An 18,259-nucleotide genomic window follows, 5' to 3' on the forward strand; every position below is an offset into this window, starting at 1 on the left:
AAGCTTTTAAGAGACGGGTCTTACTGTCAGAGCTGCCACCCAGTCCCAGCTCACATAGGACCAAGTCCGCCAGCGTTCACTTTATAAGAGTCTTTATTAAGTTACAGGTTTCATTTCCGAACTGCAGCGTGCAGCTCTACACCTTCTGCCCTAGGTCGGCGAAGACCCGTCTGAGTCCCCGCCTCTTGCACACCAACTTAATACCCTAGCCTTGCTCCACCTCCTTGGCCTCTCCCTACGTCTCTGGGTCCTTCTGCCCCCCTGGGCCTCCTCCCTTCTACTCTCCTCTGACGCTGACCCCCCTGATCCTTCTGCCTCCTTGCGGCGGGCTTTAGGACCTGGCTCACTCTCCGGGCTGCTTACTGCTCCAGCTTCCGCTGCATTTGAACTTGGCGCGCGCGCCCAACTCTCTACTTTCCTCTTAACCGTTGCCTCGCTCTCTGAGGAGGGCGTGACCACCCCTGACTCGTGCCCTCCCTCCTGCTGACAGCCTCCGGAACCCGATGCCTGGCTACCTTCCTCCCTGCTGCTCTCAGTCTTGAGCGTGGGTCCCGACTTCCAGCTGCTGCCGCCCTCAGTTATGAGCGTGGGTCCCGACTTCCAGCTGCTGCTCTCTGAATCTCCTCTGTTCCCTTCCTCCTGGGGTGTCCCCCCGGATCCCCCCCTTGCTCTGCTCACTGGGGCTCCCTTTTGGGAGTCCTCTGACTCACTGCTTAGGCTTGGAGATCTCGGGTCGTCATCATCACTCATTTTCCCTTCGGATTCCTCCCCCTCGCTCTCTGCTTCCTCCCTTCTCTGCGTCTCTGCTCCTGAACCCCTGACAATATATATATATATATTTGCTTTCGTAGATTTTCACGGGTATAGGAATGCAGGTTTTGGTGTCTTCGGGTGTCTTCCCGTGTAAGAGTCGGGGTGTCTGTGCGACGTTTCGACGAGGTCTCACTCGTCATCTTCAGGCTGGTGCTTTCGGCTTCTTGTTACTGGAACAGAACAGAGTCTGGTGTTTGAGTTCCTATAAATACTGTTGAGGGGTGTGGTGTATAGCCTCCAACGTTCTGGGCAGAGAGGAAGTTCCTAGATTAGTGTGCCTTTTCTTCTTTTGTTCCTTAATTACTTGAGGGATATCTTGGGTGATTTCATGAGTGATATTCTGAATATCACTGGGTGGGTCATTAAGTGTAGATTAGTTGCTAAAGCTCTCGTGTCTTGACCTCTTGAGCTTGTGAAGAGTTTTTCTGAGAAGATGGCTGTGCTGCATTTAGTTGTGCTCTGGCTTGGCTTCGTGTATAGGGGCGAGCTATGGTTTTGTGCCTTGTGCCAGCCAGATCTGTGTAGGGATTGCAGGGGGGTGCAGCATCAGAAAAACTCTTCACAAGCTCAAGAGGTCAAGACACAAGAGCTTTAGCAACTAATCTACACTTAATGACCCACCCAGTGATATTCAGAATATCACTCATGAAATCACCCAAGATATCCCTCAAGTAATTAAGGAACAAAAGAAGAAAAGGCACACTAATCTAGGAACTTCCTCTCTGCCCAGAACGTTGGAGGCTATACACCACACCCCTCAACAGTATTTATAGGAACTCAAACACCAGACTCTGCTCTGTTCCAGTAACAAGAAGCCGAAAGCACCAGCCTGAAGATGACGAGTGAGACCTCGTCGAAACGTCGCACAGACACCCCGACTCTTACACGGGAAGACACCCGAAGACACCAAAACCTGCATATATATATATATATATATATAAAACTAATAAATCAGCTGCAGTATAAAAGCAGCAATTAAAACAGTCCATCACAGGCTAAGACTTAAGAGTCTGGGATATAAATATCAGGTCTTTGCCTGCCACCAGAAAGACATCAAAGTTAGCATCCATGCAAACTTCCTAGGAGAGAGCATTCATTACTTAAGCGGGACTCCACAACCGACAAGCCCTTCTCTCCAGTTGCTACCCATCTCACCTCAGATGGTGTGGGCGCCCAGGAGAAGACTACCTGAATGTCTAAGCAAGTTCCTATTGGAATAAGTGACACTTCAGGTACCCACGACGCTAGCCATGTAGGTTCCTATTAAGCACTTTCAAGTCTGCCTTGCAGTGGAAGGAGCCAGTGTTCTTGTTTCAGCACCATCAATCTGTGCTTCCTTTGCCTAGTCCCAGTTGACAGGCTATATTTTGTATTAGTTTACATAGCAAACCAGGGTTGTCTCCTGTGCCGGGTGCAGCTCTGCACACTCATCGTCCACCATAGCTGTCAACTTTTCCCTTCTCTTGCGAGGAATCCTATTTGGAATAAGGGAATTTCGCTTAAAAAAAGAAAAACGTTGACAGCTATGATCGTCCGCAGTGCATCCAAGAAGCTCAAGGAAGCAAATAGAAAGCTGGGATTCTATCTATGCAATGGAGTTCTGGTGGGACTTTCCTATGGGATACACACTTATGGTAGATGCAGAGAGCAGCCAGATGCAGCACATACACAGCCTATGGTGAACTGAGCACCATTACATAGGAAGAAAAGCCTAAAGGAGCTAATCAGCTAGATTCAAACAGGTGTAAATTGGTGCCATTTACTAGACTGCACTGGTTTTCACCAGGTATGGATCTGGCTCCATGAGTCTGTCTATTAAGGAACAGAGATTCATTGTTTTAATTAAGATTTTATAATGCATCATTTCTAATGAATGCAATCATTCAACCCCCATGCCATCAAATACAACAGCCTGTGAAAATGCAATTTAAGCCTAGAGTGTGGAGCGAAAATGAGTGTGTCTATTTAAATTTTAATGATCAGTGAAATAAATCCTCAGGTGGAAAGGCACTTGGTTAATAAGTAACTCCATTTATAGTTTAGAGGAACTCCAACCAAAGGGGGATAAATGAATCCCATTTTTTAAAAATATAAAAAACGCAGCCAGAAATTTCTGCTGCAATTTTTAATGTGCCATGAACATCTTGGACAGAAACAATATTTTTCCCCCTTGCAGGCTTCTGCAGAGAAAGAACTAAATAATGCAAACTTTAAAAAGAACCCTCATTTTGTATTCCTAGTCAGAACTGTTTCTTTTACATAAATTCAAGTGGATTCATGCTTGACCTCTGGTGTCTAAAATCAAGTACTGAGCAAGATAAGAAATGCAAATGCAACCATGCATAGCTTTTGGACTCCTTCCCTTACTTATTGGGTTTACCCTTTTTTGTATTAGGGGGAAATTGTGGGTCCCCTCCTCCCAGAGCCATAGCTAGGTGATCTTGCACCCCCTAGCCACAAACAAATTAGCTCTTCTTTCAGCCTCTCCTCCAACACCCCCCTCCACCCATTCAATTCACCCTCTAGTTAAAACCATTTCTTATGAGGCAATAATTGATATTTATATTTATGGACATATTTTTAGCCAATTTTGTGCCCCCTCCATTGCCTGCACCCCTGGCGGGGGCCCACCCCACCACTCCCTAGCTACAGCCTTGCCCCCTCCCCCGCACATTTATGCCTTCTCTGTATAAGCCTCATTTGCATAAAAAGTACATGCTGAAATGCTCTGTGATGAGTTGCTCAGAAGGAAAGTGAGTAAAGTCCCCTGAAAGGATGTAGTCTGCCCTGTATTTTCTAAGGAAAATATTCCACTGATGCCAAAAATTAACTGTGAAGTTAATCCAAGGCGGATGTTAAGGGGAAAGCACATATAATGCAGAACTGGAATACATCCAGAGTTTGTCAATTCCACACACATGGAGAGAGAGAGAGAGAGAGAGAGAGAGAGAGAGAGAGAGAGAGAGAGAGAATAGCTTCCATTTCCAAACCACCATGACAATTTAGCCCATATCAATGAGATCAGAATGTGCTGCAGGCAGAGAACGCCAATGAGCAGGCTGAAATGTGCCAGAAGGTGCCTGCAGAGCACAGGATAGATTTAATGAAACCAATGCAGATGGGCCAAGCAGCCAAGCTGTGCCAGATTGTCAGTAAGGAGAAAAATACAGTGACCAACATTTTAAAAACAGGATCTAGGGATGCTGTACAATATAATGTGAGGTCGACTTTCTTCTTCTTCCACAATGGGCTATCTTACCAAGCTATTTTAAGTCTGTAAAAATAGATCTGGGTGAGCTTACCAAGGCTATGTTCAGATTAATAGGCAAATTATCTGATTTTTCCCCCTCCTAAGAAATAAACTGCGGGGGGGGGGGGGCTCACTGTATTAACATGTGCACAGCCTGGCTAACATCATGAAAGGGATGTTACCATCCCAGGGGATAATGGGAGATGTATTTCTTTTGAGGGCTGTGGCAACACACCTCTGCTCCTGTAGGGTTTCTGCATTCTGATGACATTCTTTGTACAACAAAATCTACCATGTGCATTGTTCCTGGATCCAGTGACTTGACTCTACTCTATCCTGATCTTGCCTCTAAGGGCCAATCTCCCCTAAGAAAAACCCCAAGATCTTGTGGAGGATCCACTCACAATGAATGCCTACTTGTCCATCAATAGGTACCACTGGCACTTCAGTTATAGTTTTCTATGCATGTATGAAGTGCTATGAAAACCTGGGCAATTTCCATTAACTGTTCCATTTTCCAATGGCTACCAAGAATGTTTCACTTCTTACCATCTTCTTTTGTGCGTGTAAAAATTTGCTCACTCCTGACCCCGTCTCCAGCTCGTGTGAATGCCAGCACCTGGATGCTATAGTTGGTGTACTTTTCCAAACCATCAAGCTCTAATGAGGGCTGCGTAGTGGTAACATTTTTAATTTCTCCCAGCTCTATGGAGCAGAAAATTAAATTGAGTTAGTGACAGCATTATTCTATTTGCAGCAAGCGGTCATTATACTGTAGCGAGCCTATGAAAGAAATTGCTGGATTAAAATATGTAACTATGGCAGGAATAAAGTTGGCTGTGATTATTAAATAAACATGCTAAATGCCCATACTGTGCATTTAATAGCAAATATGGAAATGTCTTACAGAGAAAAACAGACCTGCAAATACACTTTGAAATTAATAAGTGCTATTTTTGACCATAGGCATGTTTTCTAAAAAAAATAAAAATAATCAGGATTAGATAATATTATGAAATTGCATTCTATTTTACTGATTTTTAAAACTCAATAATGGCAGTTTAGGAAGCTAAGTAAATGAAACATGGGCATCATATGAAAAGGATTATAGAAAGATTTATAGAGTGAGATCAATAAGTTATCTAGACAAGTATTACATTACATTTATTTATGTTATTGAATTATTTTTTACTACCCTTAAACTAGAGATGGCAAAGGCAGTGTATTTCAGAATAACTTAAAACAATCCACTAAAATATACATTAAAAAAACTTGTCATTTCTTGGTTCAACAGAAACTGATATTGAAATATCATATTCCCAGGAAGGCTGCATAAACAGGTGAGTTTCAGTAATCAACAAAATACCGATACTCTGAGCATATGGCAAATTATGAAGGAAGTGGAAACCATCACAGGGTGCTAAGAGAGGACACTAATATCTGTTTAATGCACAGTCAACTGATTTCATTGGTAGTTTAGCACCTGGGTTGTATCAGAGAATATTAGTGAAGCTTTCAAAATCTTCCCCAGATTTCAGAGTTCTTTATTACCTGATCTTGTTTCTGAAGTAGAAATGATGTATTAAGATTTATTCAATGATTCTCCATTGATGTGATTGTATGTATGTATGGCTGTAATAAGATTCTTTCACTGCAGTGTTTACCAATCCACAGGAACACATGTATGCATCAACAAAATACAGTGGTACCCCGCAAGACGAATGCCTCGCAAGACGGAAAACCCGCTAGACGAAAGGGTTTTCCGTTTTGGAGGCGCTTCGCAAAACGAATTTCCCTATGGGCTTGCTTCGCAAGACGAAAGCCCATAGGGAAATCTCCCGGGACCTCTTTTAAATGCTAGCGGTGGGGAGCAAAGCCTTTCCCCCCCTCCGGCCTTCAGAAGAGGTCCAGGAAGGCTGGCGGGGGCCGAAAGGCTTTGCTCCCCAGCGCCAGCATTTTAAAAGCAGTCCGGGATAGCAGGGAAGCGCTTCCTGCTATCCCGGACGGCTTTTGAAGGCAGGAGAGTCTCCGCCAGCAGTGGCATCGCTGCCGCTGCTGGCAGAGAGATCCGCGAAGCCGGGGCGCGCTGCGTGCAGGCTTCTGCATGCCGGCAAGTCTCCGCCAGCAGCGGCATCGCTGCCGCTGCTGGCGGAGAGATCCGCAAAGCCTGGGCGCGCTGCGCGCAGGCTTCGGCATGCCGGCAAGTCTCCGCCAGCAGCGGCATCGCTGCCGCTGCTGGCGGAGAGATCCGCGAAGCCTGGGCGCGCTGCGCGCAGGCTTCGGCATGCCGGCAAGTCTCCGCCAGCAGCGGCATCGCTGCCGCTGCTGGCGGAGAGATCCGCGAAGCCTGGGCGCGCTGCGCGCAGGCTTTGGCATGCCGGCAAGTCTCCGCCAGCAGCGGCATCGCTGCCGCTGCTGGCGGAGAGATCCGCAAAGCCTGGGCGCGCTGCGCGCAGGCTTTGGCATGCCGGCAAGTCTCCGCCAGCAGCGGCATCGCTGCCGCTGCTGGCGGAAAGGTCCGGGAAGCCTGGGCCGGACAGCTTTTGAAGGCAGGCGGGGGGAGCAAAGACTTTCGCCCCCGCCAGCCTTCAGAAGAGGTCCAGGACCTCTTCTGAAGGCTGGCGGGGGGCAAAAGTCTTTGTCCCCCCTGCCTGCCTTCCCAGGGGCTTTTAAATCGCCCCGACAGCGGAGAAGTCCTCCGCTGTCCGGGGCGATTTTAAAATGCCGCCCGCCAGCATTTTAAGATCGCCCCGGACAGCGGAGAAGTCCTCCGCTGTCCCAGGGTTTTTTAAAATGCTGGGGGTGGGAAGAAAAGCCCTTGTCCCCCCCCAGCCTTCAGAGGAGGTCCGGGGACAGACTGTCCCCGGACCTGGTCTGAAGTCGGTTTCCCTAGGAACGCATTAATTGATTTTCAATGCATTCCTATGGGAAACCGTGCATCGCAAGACGAAAAACTCGCAAGAAGAAAAAACTTGCGGAACGAATTAATTTCGTCTTGCGAGGCACCACTGTACTGCACAAAAAGAATATTACTACAATCGTTTATACCACCACATCAAGACTACAATTTTTTGTTGCTGCTGCAGTGTTTTATCAATAAGTATGTCCACATCAGAAGCTCAAAACTGCAGCAAATGGTGTTGTCATCTATTCCAGAATTCTGTTTAGAAATTATCTTAGGTAACTCTGAATCGAAGAGGAGTAGAACACAGGACAGAGTGGACTCATGGCATACTAAAAATATAAATTGCGGTTGTGGAATAACCTCATCCTGAAAAAGTATTATATGCTGCTGGGAAAGATCTAAGCTTGACAAGCAAGAGTACTTACCCATAGGCGCCGACTCCATGGGGCCTGAGGGGGCTCGAGCCCCCTCAAAAATTTTTTTGGGGGGGCTCAGCCCCCCCAATAATCTCGGGCGCCCTTCCAGCAGAGCGCCGCCGCCGTCCCCCGCCTCCTCCCCACCTGCTCCCTCGCCAGCCAGCCAGCCAGCCGCGCGCCCTAGTCGGAGAGCCCCGGCCGTCCCCCGCGAGATTAGGGAATCCCCGGGGGCGGGGGCTCCTGCCTCGCTGCTTCGCAGCACCACCGCCACTGCCAAGGCACTGACGGGGGGAATTTCCTTCCTCCTGGCGGTTTCAGCGGTTTAGGGCCGGAGCGGAGGGGGCTCGCCCTCTCTTCTCCGGCTAGCCCCACGTTTCCCGCATATCAGCTGTTCCGGAGCTGATTAATAGGCGCAGCACGCTCTCCCCTATTCGCTCACGAGGAGGCGGTGCCACTTTATTTGCATATTCATGAGCTTATTTATTATTCATGAGCTTTCCCGGCCCCCCCCCATATTTTTTATAAGTCCGCGTCCCTGTACTTACCTCCATCCAAAAGATTAGCCCAGTATATCACCCTAAATCCCTGTAGAATTCCATTGAGAGCATCTTTGGCTAGTGTAGACCAGGTAATAGAGATGGTTTCTGGTGATGTAGCAATTGCTTGGACGTTTTCTGGTGGGGAACTGGGAACTGAAATTAAATAGTGTAACTTTTAATCATGACAGATTTTTGGGGAACTATTACTTTAAAAACAACAACCCCAATATGCACAAGATTGTGTTCCTTTGATGTGTTTCAGCAGAAAAGAACACTGGGAAGAATATTTACAAGAATAGCTTTGTAAAACAATGCAAAACTTGTATGGCTTTAACAGGAATCTAGACATATTCCTGGTGGATAAGGTTTTGACTGATTCCTAACTGATTCCTAACTATGATAGCTATGTTCTACCTCCAGAGTTGTAGATGGTCTGCCTCTGAAATTAAGTTGCTAGGAATCACAAATGGGGAGAGTGCTGTTGCGCTCATGTCCCGCTGGTGTTTTTCCAGAGGCATCTGGTGTGATCCAGCAGGGCTCTCTTCTTATATTCTGAATGCAGATGGGGTGGAAGTATGCATTATGGTGGAAATTTGACCGAAGAACCTCCAGTTATTACCATGAAGGTACTTTGTGCATTTTCCATAAAGGAACTGCAAAAAACTGCTGTCATCATGGGTCACAGATCATTATCACTCCTCAACCACTGCTACCTCTATGGAGCCACTCTTACCAAGATGGCAGAATGCATGTATACTCTAAAAGAGCAAACTGTTTCCTTAATCCGCTAGTCTGAACTAACAACATAGTTTCATTCGGTATTAACTTAACCAACATTTATCTGAAGAGAGTTAGCTGAGACATTTTCTGATAAAGCCCTCACACTAATAAATATTGGCTATTTCATAGCACCACTTAGAAAATATTCAGACTCTTCCCCCTGCACCACCTTTCCACCACTTGCAAACAGGGTGGAGGGTTTGGGGAGGCCATTTTGTGCTCAGCCTTTTTGCACACGTAACAATAACAATAGTGCCAGATTGTGGCCTTGCTTAATATTTAAACAAAATGGTGGCCAATTAATAAATAAATTTATAAATAGATGGAGAGTATCAATAATGTCTGGACTTTAAAAAAAAGAAATTAAGAGATGTCTAATTAACAAGAAATGAGAGCTAAAAATTATTTTCAATGCAATGCCCATAGCAAAGATATTGCATGTATGGACTCCCATCACTAACAGTGCGATAACACAGTCCATGAGAGCTTGGGGGTCTCTTAAGTCAGCAATAGGCAATCTCAGCTGTATGTAGATTGTCTCAGCTGGAACATTGCTCATATCTGTAAATCTTTCACTACATAGAGTAATTTCCCATTCAGGCAAGACACAAAGACTTGGCAGAGCATCACTAAAAATATTGCCGAGAATCTCTCAGCAGTATGCTGAAAAACAAATATTCATCCATGAAGGGCATCATAATTCCATAAAGCTTTATTGAAGGAAGCATTCATAAATTTAAAATCTTCTTATTATTTAATTACCATACCCAGGAACCTCATCTCATAGGTTATTACTTGGTAATTACTTTAAGAGTCTTCTGACTACTTAAAACAACTGAGAACCCAGTCATATGAGTGCATGGTTTAAAACTATTTACTTAGCTAACTGAATAATCTCCTTTTCCCACAAGAGGGCACTCTGTTGTTGCTTTACTTTGAAATACACCGCACATCATTCTTAGAAAGTGTCATGTATTAGGGAAGTCAGCTAATTTCAGATTTTATTGCTGTGCTCTGAACCTCACTATATGAGGCTGGATGCCAGAAAGCTGTGTGTGCCGCAGCCAGCATAGCCAACGGTCAGGGTTCATAAGAGCTGTAGTTCAAAACATCTGGAGGACATTGGGTTAGAGAAGGCTGCCTTAAAGAAATATGCCAACTCCCAAGGCAACGAGGCCTCCATCTTAATATTAACCTTTCTCTATAGCTCAGGTCAGGTTACAACACATAAACCGGCATTAAAGCAAATACATTTTCTAAAAATATAAAGCATCAACTGATAATACCATGTAGTATCAACCACATTAATATATTATTTTATTACTTATTAAATTTGTATAACACCCTTCCTCATAGGGCAGTTTACAATATAAAAGCACAAAAATACATACCATAATAACAAACAAAAACAATACCCTGTTCAGTTTAAAAGGCCATAAGATTTGTTTAATTAGCCAAAGGCCTGGGAGAAGAGGAATATGTGACTTTTGCATGCTTGCTTACTACTTACCATCTTCAAGAGTGGTTGTGATAATTTCCTGAGAAGATGGCCCGATTCCTGCTCGATTGCATGCCTGTACGACCATGCCATATTGAGTGAATTTTTTCAGGTTATCTAAAGTATAAACTTCGCTGTCTCCGGTGGTATCAATACTGATGATGTTGAACTGGAAATTCCCCCCTGCACTGTATTCTCGATAACCAATCTGGTATCCACGAATAATTCCGTTTTGCAGGTGTTTCTTTGGAGCCTAAGGAAGGTATGAGTAGCATGCACTTTGAACATCATGTTGAACATCATCGTGTTAGGTTAGAAGCTGAGAGAAATATCCACTCCCAAAGACCATGCAGCTAAAAATCAAGGCCAAATTATTGGTTCGCTCTAGGTTTACAATGATGATGATTAAATGAAGGATGTGAAGCTAGGGTTCTGCAACTAATGCTAGTAGCAGTGGATATAAAACTTCCCTTCAGGCATGCAAGTAGAACAGAAAACCTAATTTTGTCATCTGAAAAGTGACAGGTGGATCCACCCCTCTTCACTACAAGTCTTGCTTTTTAATCTAAATTTTATATGTCTTCATATAACTTTATATTAATGTTTGTTAATGTTTGTTTTAGGATCATGTATGACCCATGTTAAATGACAGTCTCATTGTCCTTGACCTGATAGAGCAGATTTCAAGTCTCCCCATCCAAAAGTGTGGGTACCAGTTTGTCATATAAAAGGGGGCAGGGCCATCCATCATTCTTTGGGCAAAAAAAGAAAAGAAAAAAGAAAAAGGTATTATGCTATCTCAGCCCCCAGTTGCAACAATTTGGGGCTGTTTCCCCATTACTGAGCCCAACATACGTACCTCTAAAATACACCTGTCACAGAGGTGTTTTTAGGACCACAGAGTGTATGTTTTAAGTTAATCAAACTCTATGTGGAAGGAGAGCAGGGAGAGCACAACAACCAAGAGCATCACAATCCTAAACAGTGCTATATCTTTGCAGCTGCAATACAATAAACCTAGTTTGCCCTTGCAATGACAATGAATGAAGCGTAGGCTTTTTTTATGAAGCCTTGGGAAACAGGGTTTTTTTTTTAAAAAAAAATAATAATAATATCTGTGTCATTACACCCACCTTCCTCGGTTTCATTGGCATGCCAAGCAACACAATGATGGGCATGTATCTAGTTCAAGGATCATTAATAAACCCATTGCCTAGGGTATAACAGCCACAGGCAGTAGAGCCTTGCTGTACTTATAGTCCACCCGCCTCAAACAAGAACTGAAAATCTGGCTCATAAAGAGCATTATAGTGCAGAGCTTCAGTGTCATGTCTCTAAAAATGTTGCCTCGTGGGACAAATTGATTTTCACTACAGTTTGCAGAAAAACTCAACGCAAGAAGTATCCTAAAAAATTCAGTTACAAACTTTCCCCCTGCACTGCAGCTGTATTTCTGATAATAAGATGTTCAAAAAGGCACAATCACAGGAACATATAATTGCATGCAAATTTAATTTAGCACACAATTACATTCAGCTGCAAAGTAATTTTTGAAAATTTAGCCACAAGCATTGTGTGTATAAATTCACCAAGCTATGCATCTCATTTTTGTGGGCTCATGCCTCAGTAATATCATGACATACATTCCAGCATAGCCTATTTTCCCTTTCCCACTGTATGCTACTTATTTACCTTCCAGGTTACCCTGATGCTTTGTGACGATATGGGCTCAAGTTGAACATCTTGAGGTGGTCCATCAGGAGCTGGTAAAAAAAAAAAAGAAATAGGGGGATCAACATTCTAAGCTTGTCACTTTTGCTACAGAACATAATGTATCACACAATATTCATAACCTCAGAAATGCAAAGCATTTTTGTCAATGTGAAGCTCAAAACCTCAATAACAGAAGCTCAGCTAGAATGTATACTGCAGATTAGGAAAAGTGCCACCAAGGCCAAGAGTATACCAGCAAGGTTAACAGGCAGTCAAGGAAGCTAGCAGAGGTAAGGAGTCTTCTTTCAGAAAATGGAAGTGTTGGCCAAAAAGGAGCATAGATGAATACAAATTTTGGCAAAACAACAACAATCAAGAACAGGATGCTAGACTAAACGGACCATTGGCCTGAACCAGCAGGATCCTTCTTGAATTCTTATACCAAGCAATGAAAAGAGTAACTAAAGAGAGAAATTATTCTATTTACTGAAGACTAACATTTCAGAGTTGAACATAAGCACACAAATTCTAGTCAGTTGTCATCTGATGAGAGGCTGAAGCGTCTACGAGTGTGAAACAACCAAGGGAGTGTTAAGGAGAAAAGAGAATTCGGATGAGAGGTAATGAGCTGGATATGACAACAGAAATGAAATTAAGTAGGCAATTCTGGCTCGCTTAGGGTAAATGTTGCTCCTGTACCAGAACAAAAAATTATGATCTGTTTCATTTCCATTGAAGCATATTTATGAAGGGTTCAGTGGCAATTAATAGGAAAAGGCCCATATGCACCGAAGAAGAAGAAGAAGAAGAGGAGGAGGAGGCGGCGGCGGCGGAGTTTGGACTTGATATCCTGCCTTTCACTCCCCTTAAGGAGTCTCAAAGTGGCTAACAATCTCCTTTCCCTTCCTCCCGCACAGCAAACACTCTGTGAGGTGAGTGGGGCTGAGAGACTTCACAGAAGTGTGACTGGCCCAAGGTCACCCAGCAGCTGCATGTGGAGGAGCGGAGATGCGAACCCGGTTCACCAGATTACGAGTCCACCACTCTTAACCACTATACCAGGCTGGCTCCCTAGTGATGGAACACTGAATGTAGGTGGAAGGTCCAATCCACACACAATGTAATGGGCGCAGAAAGCTCTGTTGGCATCCCTGCGTCTTTCTGCAGAGAGCTGTTGCTGTTATAAGTGGAAGGGACATCCGAGAGCCAAGGAGTTAGCAGCAAATTAATGAAAAGGTTGTGAGTACTCCATGATTCTTCTCTTGCTGCAGGAGCCTTTTTTAGATGCTACCTTTGAACAAAAGATTCTGGCAGCCTGAAGCCACAATAACATACAATATGCAATGCACACCTTTGCCAGTACAGTTTTACTCCCTCCCCCCCCACCTTTCTGTTTAATATTGAATGATGTTATTTTTGTAAAGCCTTCATTACATTCCCTGCCCTCAGGCATCTCTTAGATGGTTGGGGATCCATGCTCATTTAACATACCTGAGGTAAAAGTAAACTGAAATAAACTAAATAAACTAAAATAACTAAAGGAAACAATGACAAATGATGGCACTTCCCTTTATTGTGCATATTTTCCTCACTGATACCAAGGGAACAAATATTGCGATGCCTCTGAAGCTTTGGTCTACCCTCCTCCAGTTTCACCCTGAGTAAATCAGCTGCTTTTGATGGCAGCTCCCTACAATTGACCTCACGCTCTGAACGGACAGCTTCATAATGAGAGCAAAAGAAAGGGTCAGTCGTCTCAAAACTAGGCCACGCAGCAGGGAATAGAAGATGACATTCAGGTTGCGCGTTGCTGGGGAAGCTAATCTGCAAATTAAGGTCAGTTGATTAACCTGGCATATTAATTTTCAGTTAAATGAAAACCCTCAGATAAGAAATACTAGGGTTGCCATATTTCAAGCAGAAAAGTTGTTGAGGTTTTGTTTTTTGTTTTTTTTTTTGGCAAAGTTGTTGAGATTGCCAACAGTAGGCAAAAAAGGCACTGCCAAGATGAGCTGCCAGATTTTCCTGGACATTTGCCCAATACAGTGGTATCTCGGGTTACAGATGCTTCAAGTTACAGAAGCTTCAAGTTACAGACTCTGCTAACCCAGAAATAGTACCTTGGGTTAAGAACTTTACCTCAGGATGAGAACAGAAATCGAGTGCTGGTGGCATGGCGGCAGCCATTAGCTAAAGTGGTACCTCAGGTTAAGAACAGTTTCAGGTTAAGAACGGACCTCCAGAACTAATTAAGTTCTTAACCTGAGGTACCAATGTACCTAAAATACTTCCCATATAGTAGCCCTTTCTAAAACAGACAGTGCTTCACATTCTCATATCCAGATGTTCTACAGATGTTCTCCATTCTTATATCCAGATGTCTTCCTCCGACTGGTATTCCTCGCAGTCACTCCTGTACCTGAATGGATCCCTCTCCTATCTAAATCTTTGTAATCTTTCTGCCGACAGGAGACTTTCCTATTCAGACAGGCCTTTGGAAAATGGGCTGCTGTCAGAGCAATTTATATTTTAATTGTTGGTTTAAATATGTTGTAATGTATTTTAATTGTTTTTAACTAGTTTGTTTTTATTATTCTGTATTTTATAACTGACATTTTAAAATCCTGAAATTCCAACTCAGAAGAAAGGTGGGATAAGGCAAATAAACAGCGACTCCATCATACCCCTGTCCCTGTACCCTGTGTCTCCAGAACACTGACTCCATTAAGGAATGTGGGGAATAAAGTTAACATTACAAATACGACCAAAAGAATCAAACTGTTTTCACACTCAGTCGCATCTCCTACTTAGGCTCTAGATTAGCATAGGCACTAAAATGCCAGAAGGTAATTGCTTTCGTTTGTTATTATAGTATGTATTTTTGTGTTTTTATATTGCAAACTGCCCTGTGATCTTCAGATGAAGGGTGGGATAAAAATTTAATAAATAATTAATAAAATTAATGGCATTTACTTTGGCGTTAATGCTCTCAGGAGCACAGCTTTAGGTATTTCAGTGATGTGGCCTTGTGTTTACAAACTCCTCCTTAGCCAAGACATTAAGGCAAAGTACTCAAACAAAAAGATTAAACTGTCTTAAATAAAAGCACTATTAATTATGAACCATTGCTTATTTAAGGGGCTTTGCATGTGGGTTTAAATGGCTAATGTTAGACTGCTAACTTAAAAAAAGATTACTGCATTATCATAGGCTACTAAGGAATTATTTTTGTAGTCTATGCAGCAATGTGTCACATAGAGTCCCCTGGCTCTTCAAAATTCCAAAAACACATACAGCCAACAATGAATACATGTTGAGGTAAGATTCAATTAGGATCATTGTAGAACACACCTGCTTCATCTGTGGTAATCGTGAGTTCATTGCTGGCCTCGCTCTTGCCAATGCGATTTTTTGCATACATGCGGATGTTGTAGGTGGAGGAAGCGTGGAGGTCAATGATCGTGGCCTGGTTCAGCTGTGGGGAAACATCTTTGGTTCTTTGCACAGAATCCCAGGAGTCTGTTTGAAGAAATTGTGGGAAAGTTAATTCATTTTCCTTCCTTCCTTCAAACATTGAACTAATATCTTAGCAAGCAGCACTGCATTTCAAAGGTAAAAGAACACTGGTGAAATGAACATCAAATGAGGAAATAACCCAGTCCTCTTCAGGCATTAATGCTTTGATTTAACTTAACATGGGAGCGGGGGTATGCAAAGTAGCCCCATCACCTAGCCTTTGTGTGAAAGTGCAACTGTGGGAACCTTCATGCATACAACTGTATAAATATTGCCTCAGTACAGATTGCCACACTGTTTGCTAGAGGATGGGGCTCCTCAGCACACCCCCCAGGCCCATGTTTGAGTAACACAGGTAACATGAAAAACAGGTTCAAAGAAAAACTTACATTTATTCTGCAGGGACATGAAACCCAAGGACAGCAATTTGTATAATGGCAGAGACCCCTCAGATGCCTCATGGAGGACTGCAAGCAGGGCTTGATGGCCACAGCTGTTTTCTATTGTCAATCTCTGTTTCATGCTAGACAGCTGAGGCTTCAACCAGTTTGGAATGCCATGAATTGTAGCCACTGACAGACATGTAATGCATGAATTCATCCACTTCATTTTCAAAGTAATTTATACCAGAGAGGTTTACAATGGGCAACAACATATTCCCAAGGTTTGTGATAATTATTGCCTTTGGTTCATCTCCTCCACAGCACTTATTTGTGGGTGCAGGTGTGTGGCTTTGCATGTCTGTGCAGTTGTGTGTTTGTAAACCAAGTGGTTCTTGGTCATCTGCCCATCTGACTCAGAGAGAAGGGAAATGGAAAGGGGAGCAAAAGGGGCAAGCACAGGGGAACGGAAGAGGAGGAAAGCACCAACCTTCAAAACAGCAAACTTCAAAAGCTACTATAAAAAACTGAAAAGCAGAAAGAGGCTGGCAGTCATTTCTGAAGATATAGCTCCAACATGACACTCTCACATGTGTTCAGGAGTGTTTCTTTTGCATCAGTCAGTTGCATGCCAGTCCTATTGTGGCAACAACCCTCTGGCGAGTCATGGGAAGATGTGCAGCTATTTTCTCAGCCTAGACTGGCCTCTGCTGCCAGGAGCCCACAGGAAACTGGGGTGAGGCCAGTAATATTTCATGGTTATCTCACATAAAGGTAAGTAGGCCTTTCACTAGTCATTTTAAAACATCTGTTTTATTTCATATGCCCAAAGCCCTTGGTTTCTAACAAAGGGAAGGTGAGCCACATAGAGGTGCCAACTTCTCCAGCTGATTGAGGGGGCCTGATGTGACATCGTGCAGCGTCCTGATGTTGCGCTCATGATGTCACAAGGAGCCAGGGGTGGAGTCAAGAGCCCTCTGAAAATTGTGGGGGCCTGGCCCCCTCAAAAAATACATGGAGCGGGGCAAAACTGCCTTGGATGCTAGCAGTCAGCACCTATGGAGCCACAAAGTTTCTATTCAGATCTTTAGAGAAAGAAGCAGAGGTCAGGGGTGATTTTGCTTTCTCTGTCCCTGCATTGATACCCTTGTGTATGTCATATGTACAGGCAGTGCTTGGGGGGGGGGGTCAAAAGTGAGGTACTGGTACTCATACACTGATAAAAGTGCAATAGCAACTGGCACAAAATGGCTGCCATGGGCAGCAAAAAAGATAGGTGCCAGTGCTCTATACTGGTAAGCAGGTCTGTGCAGAGCTCGTCTGAGGCTCAGGGTGGGAGACTTGTTCTTGGCCTGACAGCCTCTGGCTGACTTAGCCCTCTGAGGCCTGGGGCAAGTGTACCCAGATACCCTGTGCTTCTGCATGGGCTTGCTGGTGAATGCTGTCACACACAAAAAGCCCAGTGGTCAATAAACATCTCTCCAAGGCTTCAGAGACTTGGAAATCTTAGTATTTGATGATTTCCGAGGATCAGTGATTTGCTGAACAGGAAAGCAGAGAAATGCAGCTCCAGGTTTTTTCCACAACAGTAGCAATGATGTCTTCTGCAGGAGCAATATTTGCCAGTGTTGTAAGCTTGGGAAGTTGGAACACAGAGAATCTGTAAACATTAATTTACATGGAGTCTTTCCTGCACTATTTTTAAAGACTTGTATATTAAATTTGTGTTAGAAAGTAACAACTGTACTGCAATTCAAAGCGAGCTTTCCCAAAATGTGTACTATCTGGGATATGTGTGTATGTTTTTTTGTGTGTGCTTTTTTAGACTATCCTTGGGGGCATAGCTATAGCGGCTTTAAATATGAGCCCCTGAATGTCAAAAATTTCCACTAAACCATTGCCAAACATCACCCTGAATATATGAGAACAATATCTCAAACACGCTGACTGAAACCAAATAATAATTGGTGTCAGGAAAAAAGGCAGATGTGGTTGTGTGAATCTCCTCTAATTTCTGTAATATGGAGGGAGGAATGGGGAAATAAGGGATTGTTTCAACTCTTTCATTCTTACAGACAGATTTAAGTATTAGAACGGAGTTCCCAAATATTGTTCTGGTATATACAGGTTTCTTGATTATACTATCAATGCATGCCTCAGATCTTTAAATACATGCACAGTTTCATCAAAATACCTGTATACAATCAACTACAAAAAGCAACTTGCTGTTCAACTGTTATTAGGTATGCCATGTACAAAAACACCTGTAATTTGTGTATTATTTAAGACAGGGAAAGCAGCCTGGAGATGGAAGCAGAATCAGATGGGTAGAAGTCTATACCTACAGAAAAGATGGGCAGATGCACAGCAATCAAATACATCCCTCCCGAAAGCTTGACTGAAATTAAACCTACCTAGGATATCTGGTATAAAATACTTGAAGGTTCTC

At 43.6% G+C, this 18,259-nt stretch overlaps 1 protein-coding gene across 1 annotated transcript in view; it reads right to left on the minus strand.

Moving 5' to 3' along the window:
* Nucleotides 1-18,259, minus strand: part of DSCAM (DS cell adhesion molecule) — a 337,767-nt gene that overhangs the window by 73,844 nt on the left and 245,664 nt on the right. The window contains exons 15-19 of the mRNA XM_082221311.1: nucleotides 15,266-15,433; nucleotides 11,894-11,964; nucleotides 10,214-10,454; nucleotides 7,930-8,076; nucleotides 4,613-4,768 (exon numbers count right to left, since the gene is read on the minus strand). Coding sequence (XP_082077437.1) covers nucleotides 4,613-4,768; nucleotides 7,930-8,076; nucleotides 10,214-10,454; nucleotides 11,894-11,964; nucleotides 15,266-15,433 — 783 coding nt within the window. The remainder of the gene's footprint in view (nucleotides 1-4,612; nucleotides 4,769-7,929; nucleotides 8,077-10,213; nucleotides 10,455-11,893; nucleotides 11,965-15,265; nucleotides 15,434-18,259) is intronic.

This window comes from Podarcis vaucheri, assembly GCF_965113315.1.
Source record: "Podarcis vaucheri genome assembly, chromosome: 4".
Taxonomy (NCBI): domain Eukaryota; kingdom Metazoa; phylum Chordata; class Lepidosauria; order Squamata; family Lacertidae; genus Podarcis; species Podarcis vaucheri.